Source organism: Polypterus senegalus, chromosome 5 (assembly GCF_016835505.1).
Source record: "Polypterus senegalus isolate Bchr_013 chromosome 5, ASM1683550v1, whole genome shotgun sequence".
Lineage (NCBI taxonomy): Eukaryota > Metazoa > Chordata > Cladistia > Polypteriformes > Polypteridae > Polypterus > Polypterus senegalus.
In genome coordinates this window covers 104,829,646-104,845,765 of record NC_053158.1, presented here as the reverse complement: position 1 = coordinate 104,845,765, position 16,120 = coordinate 104,829,646, and the positions used below count along the sequence as shown (strand labels likewise).

Here is a 16,120-nt window from a genome sequence, read left to right as displayed (position 1 = left end):
TCTACATGAATATTGTTTTGCATGTGTAAAACACAGTTTTCTATATAGTTGTCAAGTTGCACTGTATATGATTTATGTTTTACCTGTCAACCTAATACATACAATTATATGGTCTCTGACAGAACTCAATTTTCTTCTGATATTGTGGCAGTTCAAGACTTCCAGAAGAATCATATAATGCAAGAATCATGCAAAAAATATGCACTGATGAAATGTGTTACTTTAACCTGCAGCAAGTTTACACAAATGGTTATTTAATTACAAAAATACTTCTTTTATTTTTGAGATTCCCTTTATGAGTTATAAGATCACTGTACACATATATTCTTCTTTTATACTTATTTTTGATATCTGATGGAAACTGTCCCTAGCATCTGCCCATTTTGAAACTTTGAGAGTATTTGTTTTTCTGGGAATCCTTACTTTGCTCATTTTTTAAAATACTGATGAAGACACTACTTGAACTGTGTTAGTAACAATAATAGCTAAAATAGAGATGATCATTTTTCCATGTACAGTATATACCACATTTCTATAAGCAAACCATTTACATTAAATATTAAACATCCTTTATAGCAGATGTTATATACAATTATAGTGAGGTCTTTCAGGGTGTCACTTAACAACACATGTAGGAATACACAGAGTTTGGCAGTTAAGAATGTCTAATGACACACTTCTAATATCCAGCTATAAAACAATACCCAATGTTTTACACACTCAATCCACATACACATGGCAAGAACATTCACTGACCACGTTAGCAATCAAACCTGAGCTTGTGGTGTTGTGCAACTCTAACAACAATACTTTCAGATTGCAACTTTTGAATACTCAAATCACTTTACAAACAGTCAAAGGAATACAGTAGAAATAAAAGTAAAGATGACATTGAAAACACAGAATACAAGTGAATATTAAATCTTTTAAAAATTTTAAATAAAGGTTTTATGTTTGATTAAGAAATCAGCAGGAAAAAAGAAGAAAGCCATGAGCAAATAACACAATTTTTGTACACTTACTAATAATATAAACATTAATGTTACAATCACCCATGATGATATGAATATGGAACAGCAAATAAGGGGGAATTTTCATTATTAGTTTTACAGCCATGCGCTAAACAGAAACTGACCATGTAATGGCAATTTATTTGCTACACCACCATGTTAATGTAAAGTGAATAGTCAGACAGAGGCCCCCTTTGCAAAACAGCATCCTTTCAAATATATCAATATATTATTGCACTCTATTTGCCATTGATGAAGCATTGTACATATCAGAGATAGGAAACTTCAAAATACAAATATTGAACGTCAAGATAACTTTACCTTTGTTATAAACCGGAGAAGTTCATTATTATGGTGTGACGAAAAACATTCTGCAACACCAGACTGCCCAAATTAAAACATCAATACTAATCACCTTGTCACTACCTGATCTGTGTTGTCTGCCCGATCTGCACACGCATGTGTCTTGAAAGCCTATATTCTAGGATATGAGGCAAAGCCCTGTGTCAGATCCATATGCACAGGCTTGAGGCGATTAACTGAGATTGTCTGCTGTTTGCCACCTATGTCAAGTATGAATGTCTTGCTTCCATGTTACAGGACTTGGAGGGTCGTCATAAGGTGGATTCAGTGGGCCTTGTGCTGGACAAACACTTAGTTTGTTGACTGAATGTGGTATGCAAACCAGGCACAGTCCTGCTAGAATGTAGCTGCTGCATCCAAGATCAGAAAGTGGTGCCAGAATGCTGTCAAGGAGGAAGAACTCTTGAGGGATAAAATCTCAGGGTACTTGGAGTGTCAGATTATATACTAGTTCAGCGGACAAGGCTGGGAAACTGTGTTGAGGAGCAGTTTGTTTGCATAATCAGATGAGTTAGTGTTTATTGTCAGACGTCCTGAATTTACAAGGTGGAAGGAATTTCTTTGCATTCACACCAAATTTGGCATATAAAAACTTAGTGCAGTTGTCGAGTATGAAGCTGGAGGAGGAAGGGCAGGACGAGTCATGGGCCTGCTAATAATACTGATGAGGGAGGGTTGCAGGAGACAAATAGCTTTGCAAAGCCAAGTGTTAGTTGTCAGCCATTTTATGACAGTGTGCAGTTGTTCCAGTATATGTTGCAGAAACAGTTCTCTAAATATAAAACAGGACTTTTGGTTGCCTAGCAAAGTTAAGGTATGGTCCATCAGCATGGAGGGGTTTTGAGGCCAAGCTATGTTTGCAATCGTTGCATCCGCTCTGCTGAAGCTGTACATCTCTACAAGGTAAACTTCCAGGGTGATTTTCAAGCCGACTCACCACGCTAGACACTGTGGAATTGTTGAGTGCTGCAAAGATGTAGCAGTATTGTGTCATCTGCTGTAATTTCCTGCAACACAAAACTTTGTCTGCGCTTGGGCGAACCACACCGTGGTTTGTGATTCCCAAATCTCCGGCAGCTTTAACTCCAGTGCACTTGTAGACATGTCTAGCGTAACTCTGGAATCGTCCAAGAGTATCGGGTTACCACTGTTGTGCTTTGTGAGAGAAGGAAGCATGCCAGGCAACATTTTCATGAAGGTGGGTAATGCTTTTGTTAACACAATACAGTTTTATCACCCTTGACCATCACCCTGTACATCACTCCTGCTGCTACAATTAATCTGTCACTGCAAAGATACCATCAGTAAAAAAGCAATATCAATTGAAAGTAAGGTTATGGCTGAAATTCCTACATTCTTTGGCATGTAAAGATAACATTTTTCCAGTCTAAATACTGACTGAATTGAAAGCATTGAGTGGCTATTCATATGTCACAAAATCCGCCATGATTCTAAATTTTCAAACTATGTAGCTGTATCCTCCAAAGTAATGCATAGCATGTGTTAATTTAAGCATATTTTTAATGATGTTTAGTGAAAGTTGGCTGCTATTCACTGTCAGTGATGCTTCTGTGCCTGATGGTTAGTTAAGGCCTATTAAATTCAAGTAGTGAAGCATTGGTATTTGTTCTCAGTTTTAGGATGGAAAGCTGACCGATAGATAAAAAGTCCAGTCAAAGCTACAGGTTCAGACACCAGCACTGAGATTTACACATGCACACAAACCAATGCTCATTCCTAACCAAATTTATGACTCTGCAGTTCTAAATTAATACACCTGCAACAGCACTCTTGCATGTGCATTATGCACAGTTTCGGTTTTATTTTTCGATTTTCGTTTACTTCTATTTTCACACAGGTTTTTTTTTTTCTTATTGTAGCTAACAAATTAATTCATTTTTCATTAATAACATATTTAGTTTTAGTTAACAGGAAAGCCACTCCCGGCAGGTAATATATGCGTGCATGTGCAAACCGACACTTTTCACAAGCTTTATGCAGCTCCAAGTGGGACCCAAATACCATAACATTCCAAAACTGTTTACTTATTATCAGCATGCCCAGATCTCCAAGAGGGCACCCATTCCCATCAGAAGAATTTGTATGTAGTGCATATAGTACCATGAAGATGGTGAAGAAGCAATTTTTTTTTCAACTCCAGCCACTGTGGCAGACAATATTTTCACATCACTTAAAAAGCTACTTGCTTATGTGGTGCTGAGTGCTTTTTAGATTAATGAATACGGTGTCCTCACATCAGGTGCAGGGTTTACATGCAGCCATTAATTAATGATTTCATGCAGTAATCAGGGAGCACTGGCAGTCACAAAATTTAAGTATAATGGGAGCCAGAGCAGGGTAGGAAAGGGAAGGAAACATGAAGGCCAGAATCGGGGTGTTTGGACCAGCGCAGTGGTGAGGAAGCAGACGGTCAGTGGCCCTGCGGAGGAGCGTGCTAATGGTACTCCAGGGGTAATGTCCCTGCTGAGCATTTATCGGGGAGTGGGGAAAGGCGGACACTCAGGGCTCCAGCAGACAGCAGGTATACAGAAGACAGAGGGTCATCTCTGAGTGTCGCAGCTAATGCAGGTGGAGGCAGTTGTGAGTAGAGCCAGGTGATGGGATTGTAGCTGTGGGCGTCTCTGCTGACTGACAAAACCATTTAGGTGAGATAAAGGCTGGAAGACACACTGGCTTGGGACAGCAAGAGGGATGTTTTATTCAGGGATTTATACTGTTTTAATGTTTGTGGTTTTTAACCTTTACGTGGGAATACCTTTTTTTAAGGATTATTTTTATGGACAGCTGCACTATTTATTGCTGGAATAAAAGCATGTTTGTATCTAATAATAAACAAGTAATAAAAACTGAGACAGTCTGTATATTATTTTGTGACAGGCTGAGCTGTTCAAATAACAATATTTTCTGAATGTTTCTTAATAGTTCCTTATCCGCTACACCCACTGATATTCATAGAGAAGCAGTGTGGGAGGACATGCACAAAATAATGTGCTAAGATATCTTAGTTCTATGAAAGTTATCAGCAGGTTTTTTTTTTCAGAATTATTACTACTGTAATAGTAAACATTTTTACAGCTTGAAACATTTTGTGGGCTCTCCATTGCAATACATTTTGTAGCTGTTTAACTGACTACCTATTCACCTGAACAAGTTCTGTAGATCACATTGATGTATATTCATTATAGACATGTCTTTTATGTTCTGTTCCTCAGATCTTTAAGAGAAAATATCCCCCATGTGACTAAACACTTGTTGTTTCCTTTTGTTCTTTGTTAGACCAGAGTATTTTGTCTTTTTTAATATGTTTAATAAGTTATGGGCATATTAATATTATTATAATATTAATTTAATTTATTTGATTGTTTAGACAGAAATGTATTCACTGCAGTATTTGCGTATATCTGCATGCTGTTAATATGTGACAGGTTCTGTAAAACTGAAATAAACATGATGTCAAAAATATCCAATGGTGTGATTAACACAGAGAGAAATACAAACAGAGCAATCTGAGCTGATTCCATCAGTCTACATATACTGTATGACCCTGTCTGCTATGTACTTTTTATGTTTATTTGCTTTACAGAAGTTTTTATCCAAAGCAACCTGCAAAAGAGATCAATTTAAGGGAATAACATAAGGCTGGGGGACTGTTTGGGAAAACAAGTATTACAAAATAAGACTACAAAATGAATCATCACAAATAGAGATGCGCAGAACAAAATTCAAACTAGTTACAATTCCCAGGTTACAAAAACTAACAGCAATTAGACAGAAATTCACAAAAACAGAGTCTTCAGATGCTTCTTAAACACATGGAGGGAGTCAGAATCTTGAATGGAAGTGGGTAGCACCTTCCATCAGCTAAAACATATACACAAAAAGAGTCTGTGTTGAGATTTCATGCCAAGAATTGATGGCATCAGCAGACCTGAGTGGTTGAGAAAGAGCATAAAACCTCACAATTTTATACTTTATATAAGTGCTGACCTATTGACTACTGTGTAGGCAGCTATCCGGAATTTGAACTTAATATGTGCTGCTATAGGAAGCCAATGTAGTGATCTGAAGACAGGAGTGGCATGTGTTTAGCTCAGCTGGTTGAACACCAGGGGCCTCATGTATAACGCCGTGTGTAGAACTCGCACTATAACATGGCGTAAGCACAAAAGCCGAAATGTGCTTACGCACAGAAAAATCCAGATGCAGGAATCTGTGCATATGCAAACTTCCACATTCTTCCGCTACATAAATCCCGATCAGCGTGAAAACTAACGCTTGTGCACGCGCATTATGTAACGCCCCAAATCCTCTCAGAATTACGCCTATTTGAATATGCAAATCAATATAAATCGCCCTTAAGCACAGCCTTCTGTGAAAAGACAATGGGAAAAGCACGGGGAAAATATAAGAATTTCAGCGAATACCAAGTGGAGGCAAAGGAAAAACATACTATTTGTTCAAATAAACCGTGGTATAATCAACAAAATGAAGTTGATCGAGTGACATAGCGTGTTGGAGAAACTTGAAAGCTCACATTCACAAAATCGCACAGTGCCAGAAATAAAAAAGAAGTCACATATCAAAGTTGCCGTGAAAAGAAGAGTTGTAAGCCCACTGTCTGAGTGTCATATGAAAGCTTATTAGGGTACAGAGAAAAAAGGCACACGGTGGGGAAAAAGCACGAAATGTCAACTTTAATCTCGAATTTTCCACTTTAATCACGTAGTTTATTTTGTCATTTAGTAGAACATTATAAACTTCATCTTAAAATCGTTTAATTAACCAGTTTCTCAAATCACATCGTAATTAAAGTAGCACGTTAAATGCTTTGTTTTGTATTTGATCTTCTACTCGTATGTGCTCTATGTGTGTGAATCACTACTTGCTTCTTAAACTGGCTCTCTTCCTCCAACTGGACACAGAGTCCATTACATTTGTGATATTACAGCTCTCTGAATAACTAAAATACTGAGATGTATACGTGATATCATTTTCATGATGATAGGAGCTAAAGTACATTATTAAACATGTGTTTCATGAGCCTCGTGCTCATGACAAGCATTTATCTTTTGTCGAAATTTGTCGCTGCGTTTTTAGCTGTGTTGTTATTTTCTTTTCTGTTTTATATTCAATATATATTGGCGTGCGCCCAAGAGTCCTTGCTTTTCTTTCCCCAAGTAACCGATCGCCATACAATCAGCTCTGTAATAGGCGTTAAGCCATCTGTAAGCTTAGCGGCGATTCTTCAAAACGTTTAAAGAACATTGAAATATCTTCGTAGTACATGTTTAATTATTCTATCCTTCACGACACTCCCAGTGAAGAATATAGATTATTTAAATGAAGTTAAAGTTTTATCTGTATAATTTAACAAACATATTTTGCTGCATTTCACCTTAAAAATGATATCGTCATCATATGTAAATACGCTTTTATAAAGTGGCCCAGGTTGTGAGATATTATAACTATAGTGCAAGTTTACAGTGGGGTGATTGTACTTATAAGTACAAACCGTTTTACAAGGAGCAATTGATTGAGTGCATTTAAAGTTTTTGGGATGAAACTGTTTCTGAACCGCGAGGTCTGTACAGGAAAGGCTTTAAAACGTTTTGCAGTGGCTGAGACAGCGTGTCCTTAAAGCTGTATACCGATAATTCTCTTTCCGATCAGCTGCTGCTGTGATTCACACTCAGATACAGTGATATAAATACTCCGAGTCGTGCAGTGAGAGTAATATGGAAAAAGATGATCTGCTGTGGCAACTCCTAACAAGAGGAGCTGAAAGAAGAAGAAGAAGAAGAAGTGAGAGCAGTTATGGTATTTGGAATACTATGGCTGTTCCCTCTACCATTATATTGTTACAAGTTAATTACAATCAGATGCATTACACTAATAAACAATATGCGGTTAGTTTCTGTGTATTTATAAAGCCGCGTCATGAAAATAATGAGTAATCACACAAGAACAGTACCATTGCTTTGACGCTGGGTGCCGCCAGTTTGCAAAACCGAGCGGAGAACTTGCGTACGACAAGGCATGAGGTACCGTGGAAAAGTGCGTGGCTTTACGCCAAGTGTAGGTTTTATACATCGCGATTTGAACGTGGAAAAGTTCTTACGCAACATTTCTGTGCGTACGCACCGTTTATACATGAGGCCCCAGGTATGCAGCTGTGTTTTGAGTCATCTGCAGTAGCTTTGTGACACATGCTAATACTCCTGCTGTAATGTCTCAATCAGGGTTTCTTCCACTGACTGCAGTTCAATTCATGTTTTATGTCTCTTTCATTCATTTTGATAATTTTGATTTATGTTGAGTATGTACTTCATTGTTCATTTTTGGTTTTATCTTTGGAGAAAAGCTTTTGCTCTGTTCCATGTGTTTTGCAATTTGTCCTCAAGAAGTGAGGCCAACTGCCAATCACTGCCAGGAACTGCCCACCACCCTCTAAATCTGTTAGCCCTCCACACTTCCTGGCGGTTCATTTTGAATGGGCTGAGGAGTGGAGAGTTCTTGTGCTTCTTTGGATTTTTGACCTTTTCTCTTTTTTTTTGTCTATTCATTGATTGCCTTATTGCTTTAGGTAATTTCTTTGCCTTTTGTGCTGTACAGAACTTGCCTTTGTTTCAGAGCATTTTTGTGAAAGTAATTTTTGTATTTTTATAAAGACCCTGTGTTTGCCCTCATTTCTTGCCCTCCCAGTTCATGACACCTGATAACAGAGGGTTGCATTGGTCCAGATGTGACAAAGAAGACTTGTCCACTTGCCTGTTCTCCAGTACCATATGAAAAGACCCCCTATTAAAATTTCCTCCTCTCTCTCTGTCTCTTCATTTTCTCGCTATACTGATCAGTCTTGCATTTCTCCCTCCTTTCTGCCTTACTTGATCCTGACTCAGTACTCTTAGGAAATGGCCTTGTCATGGTTAAACAAGGGTTTTAATATCTTTTTTTATTTTATTTAACATTAGCAGGAGTACCCGGCGTTGCCCGGAAATGTATAACCGGTGAATTTCCCAAATGAAAGAAACAGAACATAGAAATAGAACAGTTTTTTGATTCACATTTTATGGTAAGTTGTTCCACTCTGGATTCTGTCTGCTGTTGCATTTCAGACGTCGTTGAAATAGACTTTCTTGTGGTATCTGAAGTAGACCTTCAAATTCTACGTCTTTTTTTCGGTGGCATGGGGTATATTAGCGAAAAGGAGGACAATTATAATGTGTTACATGGTATTACATATGGAATAAGCACCACAGTGAGATGAATTTACCTTATTTACAATACGTTGGAAAGCGAGCAAATAGCACCAGTCAGTCAGAAAGCGCAACACTGAAATTGTACTGTGAGTCGGAAAGCGAGCAAATAGCACCACAAAAACGGAAAGCCAGTGAGAAAGAGTAGCACTGAAATTGTACTAGGAAAAATGGCGGGGAGGGGTGCTCTGTTTGTAAGGAGCGTCTGTGTTGAACCATGCTGCTATCTAATGGATGTTGGCGATGGTAACTACGGAGAGAAGTGACATATAACCAGTGCTGCGTGTGGGGAAAATGGTTGGGGAAGGATGCTGTCTTTTTAAGGCAAGTCTCTTTTAAAACGTGGTGCCATATAACGAACGTTGGCGAATGAAATACAGCGCTATTAGTGCATGTGGGAATGCGACCCGTGGAAATGCGGGTGTGTCAGCCGGTCACGCTTTCTGGGTCATTGACGTTTTACATCCATATGGCAGTTCCCCTTCACCCGATGAAAGCAGTCAGCCTTCTCATACTTGGACACTTCTGCCATCTCTTGGCAATTTAAAGAAAAATGGGTAAAGAGCGACGCACAGGAACCAAACGTGCCGCTACATGGCGCCGCCATGAACGTCCTTTGCAATGTGCGGCCATCTTGTTGATGATAAATACAGAGACGTGTGCTGAACGTTGTGTTGGTGAAATGGTGCACAGCGCTTCACCACGAACATTTTTCCCAACCAAACATACCCCATGACCCCCTCCACAAAGGAGCCCCATCCCCAGTTTGGTGGCGATTGGACGTCCTGTGGAGATTTGTATGCCGAACAAACATACATACATACATAGATACATACACTCACCTAAAGGATTATTAGGAACACCTGTTCAATTTCTCATTAATGCAATTATCTAATCAACCAATCACATGGCAGTTGCTTCAATGCATTTAGGGGTGTGGTCCTGGTCAAGACAATCTCCTGAACTCCAAACTGAATGTCAGAATGGGAAAGAAAGGTGATTTAAGCAATTTTGAGCGTGGCATGGTTGTTGGTACCAGACGGGCCGGTCTGAGTATTTCACAATCTGCTCAGTTACTGGGATTTTCACGCACAACCATTTCTAGGGTTTACAAAGAATGGTGTGAAAAGGGAAAAACATCCAGTATGCGGCACTCCTGTGAGCGAAAATGCCTTGTTGATGCTAGAGGTCAGAGGATAATGGGCCGACTGATTCAAGCTGAAAGAAGAGCAACTTTGACTGAAATAACCACTCATTACAACCGAGGTATGCAGCAAAGCATTTGTGAAGCCACAACACGCACAACCTTGAGGCGGATGGGCTACAACAGCAGAAGACCCCACCGGGTACAACTCATCTCCACTACAAATAGGAAAAAGAGGCTACAATTTGCACAAGCTCACCAAAATTGGACAGTTGAAGACTGGAAAAATGTTGCCTGGTCTGATGAGTCTCGATTTCTGTTGAGACATTCAAATAGTAGAGTCAGAATTTGGCGTAAACAGAATGAGAACATGGATCCATCATGCCTTGTTACCACTGTGCAGGCTGGTGGTGGTGATGTAATGGTATGGGGGATGTTTTCTTGGCACACTTTAGGCCCCTTAGTGCCAATTGGGAATTGTTTAAATGCCACGGGCTACCTGAGCATTGTTTCTGACCATGTCCATCCCTTCATGACCACCATGTACCCATCCTCTGATGGCTACTTCCAGCAGGATAATGCACCATGTCACAAAGCTCGAATCATTTCAAATTGGTGTCTTGAACATGACAATGAGTTCACTGTACTAAAATGACCCCCACAGTCACCAGATCTCAACCCAATAGAGCATCTTTGTGGTGGAACGGGAGCTTCGTGCCCTGGATGTGCATCCCACAAATCTCCATCAACTGCAAGATGCTATCCTATCAATATGGGCCAACATTTCTAAAGAATGCTTTCAGCACCTTGTTGAATCAATGCCACGTAGAATTAAGGCAGTTCTGAAGGTGAAAGGGGGTCAAACACCGTATTAGTATGGTGTTCCTAATAATCCTTTAGGTGAGTGTATATACACACATATACATACATCGACTCTTGCTTTATATATTAGATTTTTATTGTCTTTTAAATATTATTTTGAAAATATAATTACATTTATCTTTGTTTTTTCTTGTATGATTTGATTATTTTATTTATAATTTTGTGTTATAAGTAATTAAAGTTTTTTGGTGACTAGCTGTTTAAGTTATATTACTTGTAGTTTTTATGGTAACCATAGGGAGAGGAGCCACCTGATGCTAAAACTGCTGAAGTTCCTCTGCTGGTACTTAAGATGAAACAGCACATTAAATGGCTGCTATGGCATTGTTTCTATTCCTGACTATTAGTTCGAGGTTTTTGGTTTTTTGCTTTACCTTGTAACGGCCGACCCCATACCCGGCCGGCAGCTACACCTCCAAGACCTGTGGCCTGGATTAATTGCTGAGGTTAAATCTAATCAAGCCGTACCTTTAATAAATTAAACCTTTCCCCCACAATTGACGGTGTAAATAAGCACAAAAGAGAAGCAGATATATAAACTTAAACTGATAAATTGTATTAAATGAAACAGAAAAGCTAAACAAATTATAAATATCCCTCCACCAAAGCAACACCGTGACAAATCCCTATATGAATATAACAACCCCTCCCTTGCCCTTGTAAAATATAACAAACAACACAAATATCAAAAAAGAATGAATGAAGCACGGAAATGAACGGTCGTGAACTTGAGTCCGAGTAACAATTGTCCTGAATGCAGATGACTAGTTAACCGATATATGGAGTGTTTGTAATTCCCGGAACAAAATGGAACAGCCTCACCGTGTATCCTCGGCGATGGTGGAAAATGATCCGACCCCGGGGTCTCTCGTGATGAGGGTGTTGGAGTGAGTCCGGCGGAATGAAAGACAAACTGGATGGAAATGCGCGATGTGAAATACAGCAGGTACAGGCGGTTCGTGGTTGTAAAATGAATGTCTCCTTCTCTCTCTCCTCCTTTTTCCTTGTTTTTCTTCGTTCCCTCTTGATTGTTTTTATTGTCCTGTGACGAACGTAATTGATTAATTGAAAACCGGTGTTTTCCAAGTTTGGGGCTGCGATCTCCTTCCATCATCCGTCCCCCTTTACGGGGACGGTATTCACTGACACACACAAACAGTAAACGGGACGATAGAAACAAGACGCACATGGTACACAAACAACACTATTACTACTATGTAGCCCCACTACAACCTAATTTTGACCCCTTCTATTTTTAAAAAGTACTGTTTCCAGTTTGTGTTTTCTTGTTTTGTTTGCTTTTAGGATTGTCTTTTAGGCAAACCTGTTTTTCTTAAGGCTTTTGTTTTTGATTTCAACCTTTTTAAATTCTTTTAATACCGTGTATACTCGTGGATAAGTTCTCCCGCGGATAAGTCGGGACTTGATTTTACAGTATAATTTCTGGTATTTTATAATGTCGGTCATATAAGTTGAATGTGTAAAACTCATGTGTCCGAGAAATTGATGCGAGATTGAAGGAGGCAAAAAGATGTAAAAAAAAATAGAAATTACACGTCATATTTTTGAACGGGTGTATAAATCGGGGTCTGAATTTATGAAGGATTTTTTGGGTTTCAAAATCAGACTTATATGTGATTATATATGGTAAATTAATTTATTATAAAAGAAGCCATGTCTTGTTTTTGGAGCAGAGGTTTTCCCCATTTTTTCCCTCTTTCCTTTTTGTGGACTTTTTGAAATTTAAAAGCCTTTGTCTCATTTTTAAGCCTCTGTAGGCTGCCAGCTTGCCATTTCAATTGGAAATAAGCCGTCTCAAGTTGTGAGACCAGCTAACTTGTTGCAGACCTGAGGTGTGGACAGGGCTGAGATATGTTTGTTGAGGACTACATGACTTTCTTGAGCCTTTGCATTGGCAAGATCACTATATTTTAGGACAATCCTGAGGACATTTCCATAGTAACTTCTCAGATCACTTCTAGGCACAAGAATCCCCACAGAATCTCTTTGGGCCTCCCTCATAGAACATGATCTACTGGCACAAGGTGTCAATATAGTCTTGTGCCCCATTTTTATATTTTAAGGACAAGGAAATACCCAGGATTCCAGTTCAGAATAATAAATAGATGGAATCCATCCATAGCATAACGGGCCTCAGTGCTGCCACCAGTCAGACTGGAATCTTCCATTTATTGCCTGATCCTGAATTCTTTTCCTTCTCGAAGGTGACCCAGGAAAGGTTTGTGACCAAAAAACAAACAAACAAAAAAAAAAAAAAGAAAAATCTGTTGTCAACCCTTAATGCTATCTAAACAAAGTCTAGAAACAAAGTTGAAGTTTGACTAACCAGAAAAACACCAAAAATATTTAAACTGGGTCTGTATGCAATGGTAAAGTACCATAGCTCTGATGACTGCAGAAGCCACAAACTTCCAGTGGATCATAGAAATGCTTCTAAAGCAACAGTGCATGCCAAAATGACAAAACTGAAATATGGTTGCACCCACAAATAAAAAAAAGCAATTGCATAATAATAGCAAGAAACAGTGAAAAGATGACATGAAAATGAATTCATCATTGTAGTAAAACCCAAAAATGGATATCACTAATATTTTCAGTCATGACAGAATTCCACTTTTAATGCACTACTTCTAAGGCAACAACTCTCTCAACATATAGGTTTTACATTCTACTGACTGATTAGCTGGCTGATTAGTTAATGTTCTGAACTGTTTTACTGCTTTTTTAATGTTTTTAATTTAAAGAAAGACATTTGAGAATGTTCTCATTCATTTTAGCAAATTGCTATTTTGGTTGTTATAAATTTGACTTTCACAAAATTATTGCAACACCATTTTGTTTAAAAATTTTATGGCAGGTGCCAGGATTTTGTGCATTTTTATGGGTGCTAATAAAACATTTATTTTATATTTTTATTTAGTATTCAGGTTCAATAATGAAATCTATATTAAGAATTCATCTTAAATCTACTGTACTACAAAATGCAATATAGTTTCATTGTCTAATTATTAAGTTACTCTAAGCCCTCTGTCCCTTTCATTTCACTGTCTACTGTACTTCTTCCCTTTTTAAGAATAATGCATAATTTTATCATGCACTGCAGTTATATCTTATTTGCTTACTTTGTTCCATGATTGTGTCCAATATAAACAGCACTATAAAAATTAATGTTGAATAAAAGTTTATTAATAGCATGGTGATGAAAGTCATGCTCTTGGCCAAGTTCTTCCTAAATAAACAATTATGTGAGCCCACAGATGGTCTGGGTTGCCATTTGTGCTGTAATTATTCACTGCTGCTGCAAAAGCTTGTGAATTTTTAAAAAACCTATATAATCTTGTAAAATTGACTAACTAAGTCATCATTCAAAAGATTGTGTAAATGCAATTGTAATTGTAATTTCTTTAATCACGTCTGAGAGGTCACTAATCCTATTCTTGGTCAAAATTCCAGTTGCAGATTGGTAACTGGAAGTGAGTATTAAGGGGATTTGAATGTTTATCAGTTTACAACATACAGCCCATATGTGACAAGAGCCTAAAGAGAATAGTTTTAATTACTGTATAAAATATTAAACTAGCAAGCAGAAACAAGCCACTTGTGTCTGCCAAGACAAACAGAAATCATTAAAAAAGCATGTTGTTTATACTATATAAAATGTGGCAAAAATCCATACGTGTATTAATACTGATAATATATAGCTGTCCCAAACAACATCTAAAAGTATTTCCATATGTATGAATATGTCATTAAAAAAACATGTTCATCAAGTACTATATGCATTATACAGAACTTGTGTGATGAGTAAATGACTAGGGTGAGGTGTTTAATAAGAATGATGAATTCGTCAAGACTCAGACATGCTAAATAAACAAAAGCTTATGGAAAAACTAATGATTAACTATTATCATATCACAAATTTTAACCACAGCTAAACAAAATAATCTCAGTAAAGGCTAACAGGTATGTTACAAGCAGAGGAAAAAATCCAGTCTAAGTTTAGAAAACAAAAGTATGACTGTAAACAAAAATTAAAGTAGTAAAATGCATTCTTACCACGGGTTTTATGATTTTAACCTTTATACAGTCAAACCACTGCTGTTGTGTATGCTCCTTATTATATTTCTCTACCGCAGAAACAATCAGTTTATCTGAGCAGCGTAAGGCTACTGCAAAAAGACAGCCCTGTAAACAGAGTAGCAGTCCTAGAGCCCTCTCCATGTTGAACTGCTACTGAAAAGTGGCTTTGGTTGGTGATTTTATACCAGAGATAATCAAACCCAGATGTGACAAAAGCTGTGTGAGCCGCTAGAATTCTGCTCCAGTGCAAATAAACATGGCCTTATTAGGCAAGGCTATTACGTTACAAAAGCTCAGTGTTTATCTGAGAAACTTTCCAGAAGCTGACTTGCCGCGAATGCCATAGGTAGTGAGAGTGCAAAACATTTGGCAAAATGCTTTGTTTTCGTTAAGACATAAAGGAACAGGTTTTACTTTGAGCCCAGCAGCACGCTTTTTATTGCTAAATTGGCCATTTTTGCATGTGTAAACAAAACAAAAGGTGTTAAATATCCCACATGTGTAGCTTATTCTTAAAAAGAAGCTCAAAGTAAAATAAAATGAGCTCAACATGTTGATTTTTGTATTAAATAAAACTTTAAAAGATTTTCCCCCTCAATATATGAAAACTTTGTCCTCTTCTCCAGAATAGAGTAATGCCTTGTGCTCAATGCTGCAGGGATAAACTACACCCCCCATTTTCATCCTGAATTTAACTTAATATTAATGGATAGATAAACGGAAAAGTGAAAGTGAAGAAAGTGACACAACAGAATAGAGAAATTCTGTCATTTCTGTAACTTCAGTGCCTAAGTTGGAATCCTACAGATTAGTGTCCCACATCTGCTGTGTTGCAATTTACATTGTTATTAGCATTGTTTTTCCTTCCTTAATTTGTTTTGGTATTGTTTATTTTTTATGTGTCATTGTTAAAGTTGTTTGACTGTCTGCAGCATACAATACAAATTATAGTGTTCAACACTTAAATTGTGTCTGTTTTTGTTGCTGCTTTGAAGTTTGTGCTCTACATTGGCGTAAACTTCTTGACCTACTCACTTACATAATGTAACTTTGAAACCCCTCTAACATAGTGTAACGTTGTGAACTACCACTTTACACAGTGTAACTGTCACAGTTTACCCCCCAAAGTAATATAACTTGTTAAAATTGGATGGTTCCAAGTCTTCTAGTGACTGATTGTGTGATGCTGGGCATTCCTAAGAAATGCATCTGTTGCAGATGACATTATCAGAAAACTACTATCACTAAATATGTTTAAAGACATCATTATGAACAACACTTTCTTAATTTCTTTAAGTTTTATTAAACTTATCACACACATTCTGTGTTTAATTCCATAATAA

General features: G+C 37.8%; 1 protein-coding gene across 1 annotated transcript in view; it reads right to left on the bottom strand.

The window, feature by feature from the left end:
* The window catches only part of LOC120529410, a 105,301-nt gene extending 90,359 nt beyond the window's left edge, over positions 1–14,942 (bottom strand). The window contains exon 1 of the mRNA XM_039753188.1: positions 14,754–14,942. Within this exon, the coding sequence (XP_039609122.1) occupies positions 14,754–14,918 (165 nt within the window). The 5' untranslated portion in view covers positions 14,919–14,942. The remainder of the gene's footprint in view (positions 1–14,753) is intronic.
* Positions 14,943–16,120: the final 1,178 nt, after the last annotated feature.